Source organism: Haemaphysalis longicornis, unplaced genomic scaffold, assembly GCF_048455015.1.
Source record: "Haemaphysalis longicornis isolate Haplotype H1 unplaced genomic scaffold, Haemaphysalis longicornis Haplotype H1 scaffold_10, whole genome shotgun sequence".
NCBI lineage: Eukaryota > Metazoa > Arthropoda > Arachnida > Ixodida > Ixodidae > Haemaphysalis > Haemaphysalis longicornis.
Window position 1 is genome coordinate 59,522,248 of NW_027526204.1, and position 18,602 is coordinate 59,540,849.

The following is an 18,602-nucleotide window of genomic DNA, read 5'->3' on the forward strand; positions in this document are numbered from 1 at the left end:
TATTTTTCTCGGGTGCAAGAAAATTAGTTATTCGAAACCATCCATTGTATGCATAAATGTGACTTATAGCAGTGGCTTCATTTGCGATAGCCTTGGCACAGCATGAAACCAACTTCATTTAACTACTATGAGCAGCCGTTTGAAGACTTGTGTACGTGCTTATTGAACTGAAAGAATGAAGTGGAAGTATTCTGCGTGGTATTTTAGCCCACTGTGTTCCAAAGTGGTATTCACTTGAGGGACCCTGCTGAGGAGGACTGTGTGTGGTGCCAATGACTGTGAGAGAGCTGGCACGTCCTCACTGCCCATGTAAATCTCTATTGAAGCCAGGTTCTATTGTGCACCTTTCACAAACTTTTTGTGGCGCCGCCACCTCCTCCAGCAACATATTCATGAAGGTGTGACGTAGGGGATCAGCTTTCACCACGTGAATGTCAGTTAAAACTTACATTATACGTTGTGGCTGCAGTGTTTTGTTTATGCACCATTGATGTCTGCCCAAACAATGGATTGAAAAATGTTAAGCTGCCCTTTCCCATCTTGCACTGTCAGTATGGCTCAAAAGGTTCGGATCAGTGGGGTAGAAGGCTGCCTCACCTACTTCTGGCTGTTATCAAGTTGCAGATTGTATCCACCCACTGCTGTTCACTGTGGCTGTATATTCTCATGCCGAGTGTACGCTGTTTTAAGACCTTTGTTTGTTCGTTGATCAGATATTGTTGCCCTGCTTCTACTGTGCTGGCAGATGCTGATCGAAACACTTCTGCTCTACAGCTATAAGCTTTTCTAGGGTTCCTTTCATGCAATCTTTTTACCGTAACCTAACGTCGCATTGTTCGCCCACTTACAGTAACCATTTTGTTGATTCCTGCATAAAGCAGCCTGCGTACATCAGTATGCTGATTGCGAAAATGGCAATGCTGGTAGGTAGCTACAAACTAAATCCTGGTACCAATATGTTCACAGTGGCTCTTGGATGGGACAATAAATACATTGATGCGACATGCTTATGCCTTCACTCATTTTCACTGCATAGTTTGCATGTTTGCTGTTCACCAGCCTTCAAAATTTTAAAACAACTCCCTCAAGGTAAGCTTGCACTCTTGATTTTGTTGTATTAAGCAATGCTGGCTCTTGGATGGGACAATAAATACATTGATGCGACATGCTTATGCCTTCACTCATTTTCACTGCATAGTTTGCATGTTTGCTGTTTACCAGCCTTCAAAAGTTCAAAACAACTTCCTCAAGGTAAGCTTGCACTCTTGCTTTTGATGTATTAAGCAATGCTGTGCTTTTTTTATTAGTGTTACAGAGTATGACTGTGGTGAGGGTTTTTTTATAAATGAGTGAAACGGAATTCTGCACTTTGCTGTTGGCACAATAAATTCACACAGTACTCTCCTAGTGCAGTCGCCAACTTTTTCTCTGTGCTCAATATGCCTGTCTCCAGGCGCTGAGCCAGGGTTCCACTAACGCAAACAGTTGCTACAGCAACACCTGCCACTGGATGGGGAACACTATTACCAATGTAGACTCACAGCGACTTCATTGAATAGCAAGCATGCATGCCGGTGATCGCCTCATATGGCTTCACCAGTAGCTATGTAAGCCATGGCCCAAAAGTACTGTAGGCCCCAGTCAATCATTTGGCCACGTTCTGTTGCAATAGGTAAAGCCATTCTACCGTTGCAGAGGTACATTTTCTTCCCATGTCTGATACTGCACTGCATATACAGAGTATTCATTTCATTACATTGTTTTTACCTTCAGCTTCAAACACCCCATATGCGTCCATGGTTGCGGGCGGTCACAGCGATTGCGCGTGAGCCTTGGTTACGCCGGTGAATACACGCAGCTGATTAGCAACGGAAAGGGACTGTGTCGGCTGTGCTTGCGGGAACAGCCTAGCAGACGACGGTTGCACTGGCGGAATCGTCCTATGCAAGCGGCCTACCCTCACTTGTTTCGCCGCTTTCTCCCACGATAAGGTGCCGACCCACCCGCTGGTGGACGCTCCCGCAACATTAAAAAAAAAAAAATCACCGGCTGTGCACACATACTTACTGCTGATAAAAGATGTTTATTTGTCTTCGGCGCTACCGTGCTCGTGTTATAATCGCAAGCGTAGTCATGAACGTGGCTAGGATGGAACGCACTACCCGGCGCGGAGTGCTTCCCGTATCCATTCATTCCAGCCGTGCAGTATTTGCGCACTGCAGCCGCTGGAATCGAACGCCAACAGCAATTCTGCCCCGGAATGACCCACCGACGCTTTCGACGCCGAAACCGAAACTGACGGAGCGGAAAAGTACGAAGCCTAGTACATATAACAATCGTCAAGCCTCAAGTTAAGCCAAGTTCGAAAATCACGAGTCTACGTCACACAATCAGCTCCATGGGGGTTGAACGATTGCAGCGCCAGTGTCCCCTCTAGTTTCATTAGTATGAAACTCTATGGTATGCGGGGCAAACACGGTCTCCAGCCGTGCCACAACTTACGACGCCGCCTACCTTCCCCCAAAGCGCCTCTCTTCATCGACCACAAATGATGCGGCCATCAACATTGGGTCATTTAGTTTAACAGGGCCAAATATTAACGCCAGCCTCTTAAAAACCAAGGAAAGCCTCGGTCATATCCAGAAATAAACTAAAATGCGTCCCAATAAGAAACAAAATTGCGCGTATATGGCGTCATATTACACAAATTTTAAAATAAGTTTTCGAATTTTTCGCGGCCCTGTCACCGCCTTAAGCTCGGTTTGGCAAGCGATGGATGGCGACAGGGTGTCAATTAAACAAAACCCTCCAAAATAGGTGAGCATGCATGTGATCCCAGAGAACAGCTCCCAAGCAGTAGAGAGAGAGAGAGACAACCTTTAATAGAAAAGGATGACCACTGGTCACGATGTGGGAAAGGAATGGGGAGGGAGGGTAAGAGAAAATAAACAAATAAATGCTGGTCGTTCTCTCTAGACTCAATAACTGGGCCAGTTCTTGTAACCTGCAATTCATGGGCCAGTTCATGGTGATCGCAATAGGGTTTGTGCACATACACCAGTTCGTTCGGGGGAGGACCCGCTCAAACAACCCGTGCCAGACCGCTTTTAATTGAATAAACCGCTATTTCATATAATAGTTGTGCATCAGTTTGTTGTGGATCGGGATGGGGTTGGGGATATTTAAATGTACGGTGCGTGGCGAAAGCTGGGCACCACCAAACTAGGTGTGTGAGGTCTGATGGAGTGGTGGTACGGCAGTAAGGACATCGAGGGGGCAGGTGAGGGGTATACCACTTGCGAAGTGTTTCAGGTGTGTACGCTGAATTCGCAATACATTTGTTAATAAAAATTTCGCCTGAGCGGGGAATAGGAGATAGGCGGCTGAGGTAGCCAGCTGGAGTTAGGCCTTTTAGACGGGTGCGTCGGTCCTTCTTGTGCTGATGAATACGCATCGCTGGGGAGGGAGAGGGGGACCACGACGGCCTTACCCCAGGCATCAGTGGAGGATAAGAGGGGGAACTCTCCTGAGCGGCCACATGAGCCGCCTGGTTGCCTGAAGAAAATGGTTCGTGGCCAGGTACCCAGTCGACGCGGATGTTGGTGTTGGTCCGTTTGAGGAGTTGAATTTTCATCGCAAAAGGGACCCCCTAATCGGCCCTGAACGACACACACCTCTCTTCTAGTACACTGTAGCTGAGGTATTGCCCAAGCTCGGACGGACCGGCCACTGATAATTTGCCATGCTTAGGATTGGTACTTTCTACTGCTTTGCGGAAGCAGTAGAAAGTACCAATCCTAAGCATGGCAAGCAGTAGAAAGTACCAATCCTAAGCATGGCAAATTATCAGTGGCCGGTCCGTCCGAGCTTGGGCAATACCTCAGCTACAGTGTACTTGAAGTATGGTCCCTTTTGCGATGAAAATGTCTGCTGAGGACCTCCTGTTGTAAGCAGTGCCCCTGGCGGCTGGTGCTTTCCAGTTGGTTTTAAAAGTTCTGTTTGTTAAATTAACCCTTATTTATTGCCCTAAATAGTCTTACTTCTTCATTTTATGACAAGGTTTTATAAAATTTGTCAAATAACTGTATAATTTGATTTAAAAACTTATAGGTGGCGCTGAACGTAACAGGAGTTCTCTCCGGAACGCTTGCTGCTCCATACAATTTTCGCATCGCAAAAGGGACCCGCGCGCTCCATCGGTTTTTCCCCGAACGACACACCTTACCTTCGTATTATAGAAAATGCTTCATACCTACAGCACACAGAGCCACTTTTTGAAAAAAAAACATGCGATAATGAAAGCGCAAAATATATACATATTCAGACTTTTGTGTACCTACAAAAGTGCCGTCCAGGGAAGGCTGTACATGTTTCTAGAACATGCTCATCTCAATATACAGAACAATATATATCCCCTACGCTACAGACCACCATGACAGATACCATTTTCTCGTACTACGTACGGAACGGAACGAATTCGACACGCATTACCCGCTACACTAAACTACCTGGATGTAAGACGCATAGACATCCTAAACATGCCTCTGTCGCGAAATTCATGTCCCTCCTTGACGGGTTTTCTTGCCGCTTGCCATTTTCGGGCCGAGAGGAGCCGTACCGCGTAGCGGAGGAATGTTCTCGCCGCCATTGTCGCACCCGGGTCGGCTGGCCATGTGTTTCGGGGAGAGAGGTGGGCGAGAGTGCCGCGGCCTACGGAAGGCTGCGCCCCGCGAATTCTCGGCGGACGCACGGCCCGGTGGACGGTGTGCGTGGTGCAGCGCGGGGTTTGCGGGGAGAATGGGCTGAGATCTTGCGGTGGCCGGACGGACGGCCGGGACGCGGCGTCGGCCTTGAGGGCTGTGCTGGGGAAGCCGAGCGACGACGGCGGTGCACTCCGGGCTCCCGAAGATCGCCTCGAGGAGGTGAAAGTGCGCGGCCGAAGTTCGCCCAAATTGCGTCGCTGATGGGCGGCGCCCCACCACAGACGACCGACAGCCTCCGTCACCCCGGCGAGACCATCAGCCGGACCACAGCTAAGATGTTCTCCCCTTCTCCACCCTTTTTTCGTTTCTACTCGTCTTCTCTGTTGTATTTCTCTAAGTGGACTGCACGGGCTTCTTATCCGCCTCCTTTAGTGCACCACGCTGCATGTGTTCTTCGCGGGCCTTTGTTAGCAGTTGGGGGAAGCCTCCAACCCCACCTATTGTACACTCTACTATCCCTTTCATTTACTGTCACCTCCTTCTTGGGCTCGTAACGGCGAGTACTGTTTCATTCGTTCTCATCAATGTGCTCAATGTCGGTCTCTTGGCAGCTCTCACCCGAACGGGGTGTCAACTGCAGTGTGTTATTAAGTCGTCAAACCTTCGGTCTGCCTGTTCTGGATTTCTTGTGAACGTGGAGAAAGTACATGTGGTTTGTTTTGAAACGGTTATCCCGTACCTCGTCTCGTGCATCACGCCAGCGGGCACTCAGTCGTGGACCTATCGCCGGTTAGCAGGTCCGAACCACATCCTCTATTTGTATACAGGGGGGAGTTGTTTGTCGCTCCTCCCGTCCGAGACATCGGCCACTAAATTACTTCACAATTCTGTGACAGCCTCGTAAAGGTATTTTTGCATTGTTCTTGTGAGGGCATTTGTCCGCACAAAATGTCATTTTTTTAACCAAGTTATGCTTCCATTGCATAATGCCTCAAAATACTTTGCTGTACCGCAAGCAGCCTGACCTTGTCACGGTACTCACTTATTGCCCTTGTTTCGTTTGTTGTCTGGTTGTTTGTTGCTTATTTAATGCAGTGCTGTGAGTTTTACGCCTGTGTCATTCTCCAGTATTGCTTCTTTGTATGGCATGTGAGTTGTTGCATCTGCAGTATATGTATACATATATATGTGTGTGTGTGTGTTTGTCTGCGTGCGTATGCGCATGTGTGTATGTATATGTGTGTATGTAGATATATAATGTATATATATATATATCTTTTTACTCCAGCGTTGAAGAGAATGCTTCGCTCCACAAGAGAGTTGCATATAATTTTCGCGTGTGAAATGTACATTTACATGCATCATCGCGGTTTTATCGTGTTGTATCCTGAGTGAAATTTTTAAGCGAATCTTTTAAGCGAAATTTTAAGCGAATTTTACAATCTGTATTTTTGTCTACCTTCTTCTTTATTTCCTTCCCCCCCTTTTCTTTCTTTTTTCCCTTCTTTTCTCTTTTTTTTTCTCGCACCTACCACTGCTGTGTACGGGTGGATGGAGCTTCGTCAAGCTGCGAAAGTGCGGCTTTTTTCTCCGACCACCTTTTTTTTCGCTGTATATATGGCGAGAAATAAACTTCTTTGATTGATTCTAGTACACTGTACTTCAGCCGCCATTATTGGCTGGTGTTGGGGAAAGTTGGCAAGCCAACAATTGGCCAAGCTCTGGAACGCCACTAATGGACAATGCATGGCAAAGCAAATTACCATGATAATGCCTATGCGTGAACCCCATGCTATTTTAATGCGCGCTTCTGGCTTTCTGGCCAGCCCTTGTGACCATTGCCTATTCTATGAGTTGCCCCGTGGCCCGATTTCTTCTTTACGCCATTATAAGAAAATTAATTAATGCGCTCGCATTAAATAATTTTCTCTAGAATGACATGTAGAAAACAGAAATCAAGCCGCAAGGCACAATTAATGAACTTCAACTTTGGGAAGCAATTACGTGACTTTTAAAAAAGAACTGAGCGACATAACACAGCAGACCTTTTTGCATACTTTTTTATGTACATCAAATTTACAAGAAGCCTGGCTTAACAGTGGCAAGAATACGAAATAAGTTTGTTCAAAACAACACGAAAGCAAAACACAAACACAATGCTAGACAAAAAATGAAAAAGCTCATGAATTGCAAACCGATCCATGCTTCGTTTAGCTGCTTGAGATGCCTACAAAACAGAAGCATTCGGGTAAATGAAAACAAGACCATTTTCTTCGGTAATTTGCCAATGTGCCAAAATCACAATCTGTAGTTCAACAGCAGTATTGTAGAATAGTCCAACTTGGAAGACTTGTTCTCTCGGCTGCATCCGCCACTTATCCACGGGAAACACCTAGTACATTGTTGCGCCTGTAATAAGTAAAAAAAAATTCGGCACTACAAGGGTAAATTCACGCTGCTTACTAAATACACCCCCTGGCACAAGCCTTAACGCATGCACGTATGGAAATATTGAGCCTAAACTTTTAGCTTGTTAACACTCGCTCTCAGACGCGCCAGAAGCGAACGGAGCCGACAGAGAAGCCCAGCGGCAGCGTATTTATTTATTTATTTATTTATTTATTTACTTACTTATTTATTTATTTATTTATTATACCTAAAAAACCCCAGGGCTGGGTCTTACATGAGGGGTGGGCATTTTATAGAGGGTTTCTTCGATGTGCGTTTTGAAAGTATGGGGCTGGAGTGGTGCACGACATGGGGCGGAAGGTCATTCCAATCCTTCGCTGTCTGAACAAAAAATGACCGAAGGTTAGCAGTTTTAACGCCATCCGTAGGGTAAACTGGTTTGTGGTGGCTAGTGCGGGAAGATATGCGATGCGGGGGCATGATAACATATGCGTCGGACAGTGAGTTGATTGATTGATTGGCTTTTTATTGGCGGAGGTCATAAGACCCTGAAGGGGATGGGGGAGAGTGGGAAAGGGAAAAAAATATGAAAATAAAAGTAATCGATAACACATTTGCACTTTTTGTCCCATTAGAAAGTGAGTTCGCACTTGTCACAGAATCACTGACCCATACAGGGCTGAGTCAATCACGAATCAAACTGCTTTATAGAGACCATTCTGGAGAGAGAACTCTACAATTGCCTCTAATAAAGAGGGATTAGCACGCATTTGGCTAATATGGTCCTGTTCATCACACGGGATGGAGTGTAGTGTTAAAAGTTCCGATCGTCCTTGTGAAAAGGCAGAGCACATCCAGATAAGGTGGTAAAGATTGGAAACGACTGATTCCCCACAGAATATGCACTTTGGAGTATATGCTGTACGAGGATAGGTCCATTTAAAGAGAATGTCGGAGGTATATGCACAGTTTGCGTATATCTTGTTTGCAATAACTTCTCCTTTTCTGGAGAGACGTTTTAGAGGTGTGAGGAAACCCACAGGGGAGGATTCCTGGAGGCGCTGACGACTAAGGATCTTTGCTTTGCGGTAGTTTTCAGGCCAGGTCGCGTCCTGTGGGGGTGGGTCAGAAGAAACCACGGGAGGATGTGAGAGACTCTCCCGGGCAGCCATGTGGGCTAACTGGTTCCCTGTGTCACCCTCGGTGTGCGCCGGGGTCCAAACCAAACGAACAGATACGAATTATTGCCGTAGCTCCTGAATTTTTCTAGTAGTGGCAGTTGCGTTTGGGGTGAAAGAACGATTTAATTCACGAAGTGCCACGTGGGAGTCTGTGATAACGCGTAGCTTTGTTTGGGGAAGTGACGGGCGATTCTTTTGGATGCTTTGAAGGGCACCTAGGATTCCGAAAAGTTCGGCTTCTGCTACTAGGCCATGGATTTGTGAGATATTGCAGGACCCATCCAGGGGTGGAAATTCAGGGCAAGTCCAAGCTACCGCTGCGGCATTGTTGGCTACTGCTGCGTCTGTGAAAACATCTAGTTCGTCAATGGCTTTGTCTTGCCGTATACGCCTAACAACACGCTCTCTAGCCGCCGGGTTGGAGCGCCGTATAGGCCGTCGTCTGATGAGTCCAAGCGGTGGACGTTCCCATGGGGGGATAGTGCCTTGAAAGGGTGCCTCCTCAAAGACGCTGTTTAACGCGTCCCATTTTAAGATTGCTTGTCCTTGCGGTGAGCATTCTAGGCGCGTTTGAAAACGTAGCTGAGTTTCCTCCAGGAGTTGTCGTATCGGGGGAAGAGGAACTGCCAACTCTAGAAGATAATTTCTGGTGTGTCGAGGGAGACCCGTGATGGTTCGAATCATAGAACGGTTTAGTATTTCTAAATCGTGCAGATGCCGGGGGCTGAAGTTATATATTGGAAAAACGTATGCTAGCCGGCCATGGGCCACTGCTCTGGCGAGAGTTTGACAAGAGGCTTGTTGTGAACCACCGTACTTGCTTGAGATACAAGTAATAAGATGCATCGTAGCACGCCAGGTGGTACGAAGGCTCCGAATCCATTCTTGAGGGCTATTGCAGCTGCTCAGTTGGAGACTGAGAAGGCGGACGGTTCCGTTTTGGGATGAGATTGATGTACCGCCGAAATGAAGGGTCAAGATATGAGACAGATCAGTTTTGCGTTTGCCGTTGATGCTGACAAATTCCGTCTTCTGTGGTGAGAGTTCCAGGTTGAAGGCGGACAAAGAGCGTTCCAGGCTAAAAACGGCAGCCTGAAGTTCTGACTGCATGGCTTCCTTGCCACCGTAGTCGGCCGCTTCTGTCCAGACGACGACATCGAAGGCGTACAGGGTGAAAGAAATTATATAGGAGAACTAATCTGGCGGCTTTGCGTCGCAGTTCAAGGTTGAGGAGGTGGGCTTGATCTATAAGTTAGCAACGCTTGAGTGGCGTGAGTAATCTTAATATTAAACCTAGATGCTCTATTTCGGACAGATTGTAATGTTTTCGATAAATTAGATTGGACTGGATCCCAGACGGCGAAGCGTATTCAAGGCTCGGACGGACTAGTGTTTGATATGCTAAAAGTTTAACAGACGGGGGAGCGAGTCGTAGTCTGAGGTATCCAAGAACTTTGTTTGCTTCGTTAGAGATGTTTGTTATGTGGGACGACCAAGTAAAATCTGGCGTGATGTTTACACCTACCGTAATTACCCGATTCTAACGCGCACCTTTTTTCCGGAAAAATAGGCCGAAAACTCGCATGCGCGTTAGAATCGGATACGAAACCGAAACTGGCGAAACAGCTGAAATTTTGTTCCACCCATCGCCATCGCCATCTCAAGATAGATGGTGCCAAAGCTTTTAGCAACAATTTTTCGGATCTAGGCGCCTAGGCTTTTCTATCGACGTTCACATAAATCGTCAAATTATTCCACTTGCGCGCTTGATAACAGCAATGGCAGCAGCGGCAATGAAGCTGCGCCGCTTCCACGGCTTACGAGCAGCTCCCACGCATTCACGAGCGGTTGGCTGAAGCGTACGCCTCTGGGGAAGCTCGCGGGATGGGCGTGCGAGGCGTGGGCCACGATCCCATCGAACATGGTTGAACGTTCGTTCAGAAGTGTGGCATCGCGAGCGCGCATGACGGCACCGATGACGAGATGTCGTGGTCAGTGGAAGGCGACAAGGAGCTCTCGGAGAGCGACGAGGTGTGAGATGAGTGAGATTACTTCGGGAAATAAATCGCCGGTTCTCTCGCATTCGTTTTTCTTACTCACAAAGTTCCTTGCGCGTTGCAATCGGAGGTGCAAGTTTTTCCGGTTTCTTGCCTGGAAAATCGGGTGCGCGTTAGAATCGGGGGCGCGTTAGAATCGGGTAATTACGGTAAATATTTATAGGAATTCACGGGGGATATTTTGCAACCAGAAAAAAAGTATGAAGGAGCCGGGTGGGATTTCCTGCGATGAAAAGAAACGACAGATGTTTTCCTAATGTTCCGAGTCATTAGCCAAATTTTTCACCAGGTTTCAATGATGATGATGATTGTAGGGTTTAACACGCCGACGCAACGCAGGTGATTAGGCGCGCCGTAGTGGAGGGCTCCGGATTAATTTTGACCACCTGGGGATCTTTAACGTGCGCCGAAATCTCGTACACGGGCGTTTTTGCTTTTCGCCTCAATCAGAAAAGCGGCCGCCGCGGCGTCGTGCTCAGCAGCGCAACGCCTGCACCAGGTTTCAATAGTTATTAGATCATTTTGAAGGATCTGGGAGTCATTAGGGCAGTAATAGGACGATAAATCACACAGTCGTCAGCGAATAAACGGATTTGGGACGATATAGTGGTAGTTAGGGCGTTAACAATAAATTAATGAATTAAAAATTAATTAAACTTCAACTTCAACTTACATTAATTAAAAATTACACATTAATTGAAAATATACGGGGACCGAGACCGTACCCTGAGGTACACCTGAAAGGACGGGATGCCTGGTAGATGATATTTGGTCGGAGTAAACGAACTGTTCCCGGTTTGACAATTTTTTTTATCCATTGTAGCCGTGCTGGGTCAACGTTTAAGCGCGAAAGTTAAAAAAAAGGCGTTTATGGGGTACTTCATCGAAAGCTTTTTCAAAATCTAGGAAAAGGGCATCTACAGGAATATTGTGATCGATGCTTGAGCTGATGTCGGTAATAAAGAGCGCCAGTTGTGTGTCACAGGAGAGGCCGTTCTGAAATCCGTGCTGACTGGGATGGAAAAAGTTTACAGAGATAAAGAATTTGACTGTTTGGGAATAAATTATCTGTTCTATTATTTTACACCACACACATGCTAGTGATATTGGGAGGTAGTTTGAAGGTGAGGATGACGGACCTTTCTTGGGTATTGGGATGACCTTGCCAACCTTCCAGTCCCGTGGCACCACTCCAGATGACAGTGAGTGCTGGAAGATGTGCGACAATATGACAACAGAGAGATGTTTAGTGTTTTTGAAAACTTTAGAATTTATACAATCAATACCAGCTGATAAAGTCACTTTTAAGGGATCAATGACTTGGATGATGCCATTTGGTTCTAAAATGACACTGGGCATAGCAGGGTAATAATGGGACGGCACACTCGGAAATACATCGTCGGGTTCATCGGTAAACACTGAGCAAAACGTAGAGCTTAATGTTTCGGCGACCTTGAACTCCGAGATTGGAATGTTTTGTTGATTTAATAACGAAACGGGTTTAGCATGGGTTGGGTTTATGGTGTTCCAAAACCTTTTGAAGTTTGTGCGTAGCATGTCTGGTAGGGTGGACGATAAGAACGTCCGCTTAGCGTCCGAGATCATGGATGCGTAAAGTTATTCAGCTTCGGTGGGAATCAGCTTGAATAAAACGAACACAAAAGGAAGAGGGGGTAACACGACACACTGCTGGCGTGTTAGTTAGTTAGTTAGTTATTCAGTCTCACGATATTCTTCCCAAGCGTGATTGGACTTTGATTTTTTGGCTGACCGGAATTGTCTTTTCCTTTTTGTTACTAAGCCGTTTTGAAGTATTATTGTACCATGGCGAAGTAGGCCGTTCTGTAATGGTAATTGTGGGGATGTGAATGTCCACTAATTGCTGCATTTTGTATTTGAAGAACTCTCAGTTTTCGTCAACAGAACGTTTGGAAAAATTCACGAAGAATCGTCGTGAAAAGAAGCTAGTTCATCATTCATACCTTGATAATCTGCTTTTCGTATAGGGTTATCGTTTTTTTTAATACTTTTTTTTGGGTTGGGCAAGTGCATTGGAAAGTGGCATGAATGACGGCGTGATCACTCAGGTTGCTCGGACTAGAAACGGACGAAACTTAATCTGGTTGGGTCATTAGAAATAAATCTAGTAAGCTTGAAGAATTAAGAGTCGTTCGTGTAGGAAAGCTAATCATTTGAGATAAGTTGAAAGTAAGGGAAGTGTCTATGAAGTCACTTCTAGTCTTCTGTTTCTACGTGGTTAATGCTAGGTCAGACCAAGTTATCGCGGGAAAGTTTAAATCACCGAGTAGGAGGAGAGGGGCGTTATCCGAGACTGACGTTAATAGTTGTAGAGCATCATGAAGCTCGCCAACAAAAGAGGGTTCGGAATCCGGGAGGCGGTAGCTGACGCCAATGGTAACGGGTGAAATGGCAGCTTTGCAGTGAATAAAAATTACTTCAAGACTGGAAGGAATGTCGGCAGCGCAGCATTGTAAACTGTGGTGAGCGGCGATTAACACTCCACCCCCCGCTTGTTTTTCATTGTTTTTTGCGTTGCAAATGTTGCCAGCCTGACAACGTTCGGTGTTGTTGGGCTGGCATCAGTATAAATGTCGATTTCGTCGGGTTGTTTTGTGGCGAATAGACTCTGACAACGATTTTGTCTTGAAACGGCCGTTGTGCGGGTGATGGGGTGGGTTGTTGGTTCGGTCAGGAGAGGTTGTTGCCACGGAGGAATGGGTTTCGGGAAATCAGGTAAGGGGATGCGATCTTGCTTATCGCAGGCCGTGAGTGTGGCATCTTGATGGGTAAGTTTCCGCTTGAAGTTGTATTGGTCGCTTGTCTCTTGAATAATTTTTTCGATCGGTGCAAGGGCAGTCGCAGGTTGGGGGTTAGATAGAGATTTTTGGATGGCGTAGTGAGCAGTGATGGTACGAATAGTTGCATTACGAAGAACTTTGAGAGTGCATCGTTGGGTACAATTCAATGTGTAAGATTGGGCCCCATATGTGAGAATACCGACTGCGACGGCACGGACAAGTGTCTGCATTGCTTTTGCTTTGCTCCTCCGTGCTTATTAAATAGTCTCCGAATGGCATGTTGAGTCGAGTTCCATTTCTGTTTTAGTTAGTTGAGCCATATGGTCTGGCTACTTTTGCAGCCGACGGGGATGCCTAGCAGGCGAATGTGGTCGAGTTTGGCGGTGATCGGTGTGGTGACAACCATGATGCAAAGCGGACTAAAGTCAGGAGCTGGATTGCGGCCAAAAACGAACAGAAACTGTTTTGTTAGGGGATAAGGAAAGCCCGATATCTGGTAGGGTAGATTGAATGCTTGCTACTGCATTTTGGAGAGCCGTAATCATTGATCGTTAATTGGGGTAGTCCCTTGACTCGGTACATATAATGATACCGTCCCCATAAATAATAAACCTCGCACTAGTCTCTCGTTGAAGGTTCCGAGCCATCCTAGTCATGGCTAGAATAAAGAGTGTGGGACTGAGGGTCAGCCTTGAGGAACTCCTCTGTCGCGGCAGAAGGTACGAGGGGTCGAACCTGGGAATTTTAATTGAAGCTCGATGGGGCGGGATTCTAGGAGTTTCAAATCCATGTCTGTGCTCGTTGGCTAGGAAAGGCCTCAGCAAGTTTATCGAGGATGGCGCTCTGGATGACACAGTCAAAGGCCTTTCGGAGGTCAAGTGCGGGTACATAGTGCGGGAGTCTTGAACAGCTTGAGCGATTGATGACGCGTCGCAGCATCCATAGGCTGTCGGTAGTGCTGAGATTCTGGCGTAAACCAGTTTGCACTGGGGGAAGATAGGATGCGACATACTCCCCGTTGTGCCCTATTCGATTGTTAATGAGCCACTCGATGAGTTTGCATAGGACAGGCGTGAGAGAGATTGGCCGAAGATGGGAAAAATCGTAACGAGAGACCTGTTTTTTATTAGGTTTCGGTTTGGGATAGACGAGAGTTAGCCTGAGATGTACAGGTATCTGACCGGTTTCCAAGGAATCCTTGATTTGCTTCAAGAGTTTATACCATGCTGGTTCTGGAAAGTTGCGGAGGTGGTTCTATTGCATGCTGTCGTGTCCGGGGGCAGACTGCCTTGACGAATAGCTGTAGAAAGTTCAGCGATTGTGATGGGGCTTTCAAGGTCGGAGAACAGTTCCGGGATTGGGATATCGGGTAGAGGGGCTGGGAGAGTTGGTGATACGTGGGGAAACTAGCTTTTAAGCAGCAACTTTTTGGTATACACGTGATTCGTGCTGCTCAGCATGATGGTGATGATAATTAGTGTCTCACTGCGTTTTTTATCCCCAAGGCTTCGGTAAAGTTTCCGCAAGGAAACATAACTTGGCGTTTTCCCGAGGTTGTGGCACAGATTTACCCAGTTGTCGCTTGATAGTTGTTTTTGGTATTGGATAATGACCTTGTACTGATGTCGGATACGCCGGAGTATGCTGTGTTTTCTTCCAGCAGAGCGGTAGAGCTGGGTGAGATACTCCATTCGGTTCCAAGGGTTGGCGAGGTGATTGTCTAAGGTAGGGTAATCTTGATCGCATGTAATAGTTTCCAATGCAGCAGCAGAAGAGTGCCGTATAATTTCAGCCATTGCTTGAAGTGACGCAGGGGGGTCCTATTGAAGCAGACGATCTGGTAAGGTAGCGAAATTAAGGTGGGTGCACTGTTTCTTGTTCCGCTCGTCCCGGATTCGCTTGCCGCAAAATGTGATGATAATATGTAAGTGGTCACTTCCCCACGTTGTAGAGCAGGGTACCCATGATTTCGTAAGACCTGGCGAGGCCCACTTGAGGTCTGGCGTGATATCCTTTTGAGATGGATGGAGACCGATGGGGGTGGGGTATATTTAATGGTTGCTTGGCTGAACATTTAAGATTTTAGTAAGTTTAACGAGCTTTGTTCCGCGAGCCAAATTTGTTGATTATCCCCATGCTGTATGATGTGCGTTGAAGTCCCCCCTCCCCCATCCCCGACGAGAATGGGGTATTTGTATGTGCATTGATAAGGTATTGAAGCCATGCGAAGGGACCGGTGCCGGTGGAGGCAGAGTAGGGTTGATAGTGGGTGGGCACCAAGACTAAGTTTCTAGCGTGTGGTGGCTGGGCGGCGATGCCCACAAGTTCGTGCATCTTCGAGTTCGAGGCGGGAACGTGTAACTGTATACAGCTGCCTTGCGCCATTAAACAACAACCATCATCAACTGTATACAGCCAGAATGGACGCATCGACAAATATTGCTGCACACCCAGGGGTTGTTCCTTTTCGTGGTATGGATGGATTTACGAAAGCGTTGTAGCGAGAAATTTTCGGGGTATCCAAAGTTTCTTGAAGGAGGAGGAAAGATGGTCTGACTTGTTTTACTTTACTAGTCAGTATTGTTTTTGCTGAAAGGTTCGGCAGTTCCACTGTAGGGCTGGGTGGGAGGAAGTGGCGGCGTCTCTTGTGACCACTGCCAATAACTTTTCCGCTCGACACCGACGCCAGTCAGCGTGCCCCCAGAGGTAGTCGCTTCCCTACCTACGGTACAGTACCCGACAACACGAAAGGCCAAATTAACTCGCCTATAACTGCATGATAGGAGGATCAAGAAATGATAACAAAAAAAACTCTCTAAGAACTAGTCACCCGGCCAGGGCGGTATCATTGTCGAATTCTACCCAGCTTTTAGCAAAGAGCTAGGCCCCATTTTAGCAATCGTTTTTGAAAAAAATTAGGCAGGAAAAGCGGCTGCCCCCCGCAATGCGGGAAAGTCGCCTCGTTCTAAACCCCAAAAAGACAAAATCCGATATCCTACCAGCAGTAACCGGTTTCCGCCCAATCACAATCTTGTGATTGTGACTGACTATATAAAGTACTCGCCAGTATCCTAGCTCGACGCCTCGAGATGACCCTCCGAAGTGGGGCTGGGGAACATCGAACCTGCTGCATCAAGGGTCGCTCAATAAACACCAATTTACATCGAATGATGACCGTCTGTGAGACCGTCTGTAACACCGCAATGGGACGCCTATTGCGTTGTTACAACTAGACCGTCGAACAGCTTTCGATCGGTTCCACCGCACCTTTCTCTTCACCGTGCTTCGGCACTGTGGGATAAGGGAAGCAATGATGGAATGGCTAGAAAAATGCTACGCCGACATCACAAGTGTGATCTTGGGGGAACACTCGACCCTTCTATAGAGGTTAGCAGGTTGGTCCGCCAGGGCTGTCCAATGTCGCCTGTTCGCACTCTATCAGGAACCGCTTTGTCGGATGAATACCACTTCCAACTCGACCACGGGACTGGTACTTGGAAATGAAGAACTACGCGTCCCAGCGTATGCAGACGACGTCGCCGTCGTCTGCACTTTTCGGTTTTAGGTGAGCGAGGTCGCCGAGCTGTCACGTCGCTTTTGGCGCTTCTCCGGAGGGGAAGTAAACCTCGCTAAATCGAAGGCGTCTTGGTCGGGTGAATGGGACTCCAAGCCCTCCAGGTTTTGTGGCGCACGCTGCACGGACGCCATAGACTGCTACTTGTGTGTTAACATGGCACTAGGGGAAGCGAGTGTAGCCATATGGAGACAGAAGCTGGCTGCTGCGGAGGACAAGTTACACCCCTGGAGAGCGCGCCACATCCCCTTGGTCACGATAGCGCACGTGTGCAACGTTGCCGTATATCCAACAGCCCTATTTTCGGCGCGAGTCACGTATATCGTCAAAAAATCAGTGAACAAGTTGCACCGACAGTGGGCGGTATTTTTCTCGCGTTCATCGTACGAGCGTATGAGGCGAACAAACCTCTTTTGGGATCTAGATGTCGGTGGCTTGGGTCTCGTACACGAAGAGATTAAGCTCACAGTACAGTCGTTCGTATTGTCACGGAAAGAAGAAGAGAGCTATCGGTTCAATCTCCAGATAAGAAGAAGAAGTCCCAGCTGGACGGGTGCCCTCATGGCCGACATCGTGTGTATAGTGTAAATACATCGCTCGCATCTTCCATGGTTCATTTACTGTGTCCTGCCGCCACGTAACATGTTTTGGTGGAGGTTGCAGAGGTCATCCGCATCCTGGCCACAGCTCCGCTTCGTCTCGGCTGCTGAACATTGCTCAAAGGCTCTTGGATCGCACCGTAACAATGTATTTCCGAGACCAACCTGACTGTTTCCTTCGTGGGGCACTGCAGTCCATCGGCGCAGCCCACACAGCAAAGTGGCTAGTTACGACAGTACTACTTCATCAGGGTGCCCCTGCCGCCCCCTTTATAGGGAAATCGCAACTAGCACTATCACTCTACGGGAAGAGCAGTTCTCGTGAGACTACCTCCTTATGGTTAATCCTTGTCGACTATTCCCTGACCCCTCTACCAGCAACCACCAGTCGAGGCGGCAAAGCGGGGCGTTCTGAAAAGTCATGTCTTTACCGGTTCCGGCTGGTTCCAAATTTTTTTTCTTCAGGTTGCACCACGGTGGATCTGCCGAGGAGAGCACGACAGGAGGAGCGAGGCTTCTTTATGCCGCACGGAGCCGGCTTCTCCTTGTGTGGGATGCTGGAGATGGCGGAGCACGTGTTCTGGGAATGCAACACCGCAGGTTATACTTCTGGGACGAGGTGCTGTGTTTTGTGGGCGTATACTGGGACATCGACTAACCTGGACTCCGCTGCCTAGTCGTCCCGACAGTTTACTCGGTACTCTACACTACAAACGTGTGCTCACCCTAGGCATCCACTCACCATGGCGAGCGCGGGTGGACGTGTGGTGTGTGCTTCCAACCTCAGGCCAGCGTGGTGGCATTTCGTCCACAAAACAGAATGATTGATTTGATTGATTGTGGGGTTTAACGCGCCGACGCAACGCAAAACAGAATGAAACGTGAGCGTGCTCGGTGCACCCTACTCTGACATAGAATTGTGCGAGGCCCTCGCGCGCTACTGCCGCGCCATGGTAATGCGTATTCAGATGAAGAGTGTGACGGGGAGAGAAAGAGGCGTGATGAGCGGTAGGTCTGGTAGGCCGCGGGCTGTTACCCGGGAAGTCAGCGTGAAGAACGAATACGTCACATCCGTCGGAGGGAGGACGCGGCTACAAAATAAAATGCACAGATGACACTGCTTCCCATCAAGCGAGCTCGAAGTTAAGCATCGTAAATTAAAAAAAAACTGCTGATAGGAGGAGCTAAAAATAAGGGGGAGGGGACACTTTAATTGTTACTCAAATTTCAATCGAACGTCACGTCTAAGTTGACAGGCAG

At 47.6% G+C, this 18,602-nt stretch overlaps 1 protein-coding gene across 1 annotated transcript in view; it reads right to left on the reverse strand.

Moving 5' to 3' along the window:
* LOC144159862 (uncharacterized) overlaps positions 1 to 2,567 on the reverse strand; it is a 28,068-nt gene extending 25,501 nt beyond the window's left edge. The window contains exon 1 of the mRNA XM_077691525.1: positions 2,515 to 2,567. Within this exon, the coding sequence (XP_077547651.1) occupies positions 2,515 to 2,567 (53 nt within the window). The remainder of the gene's footprint in view (positions 1 to 2,514) is intronic.
* Positions 2,568 to 18,602: the final 16,035 nt, after the last annotated feature.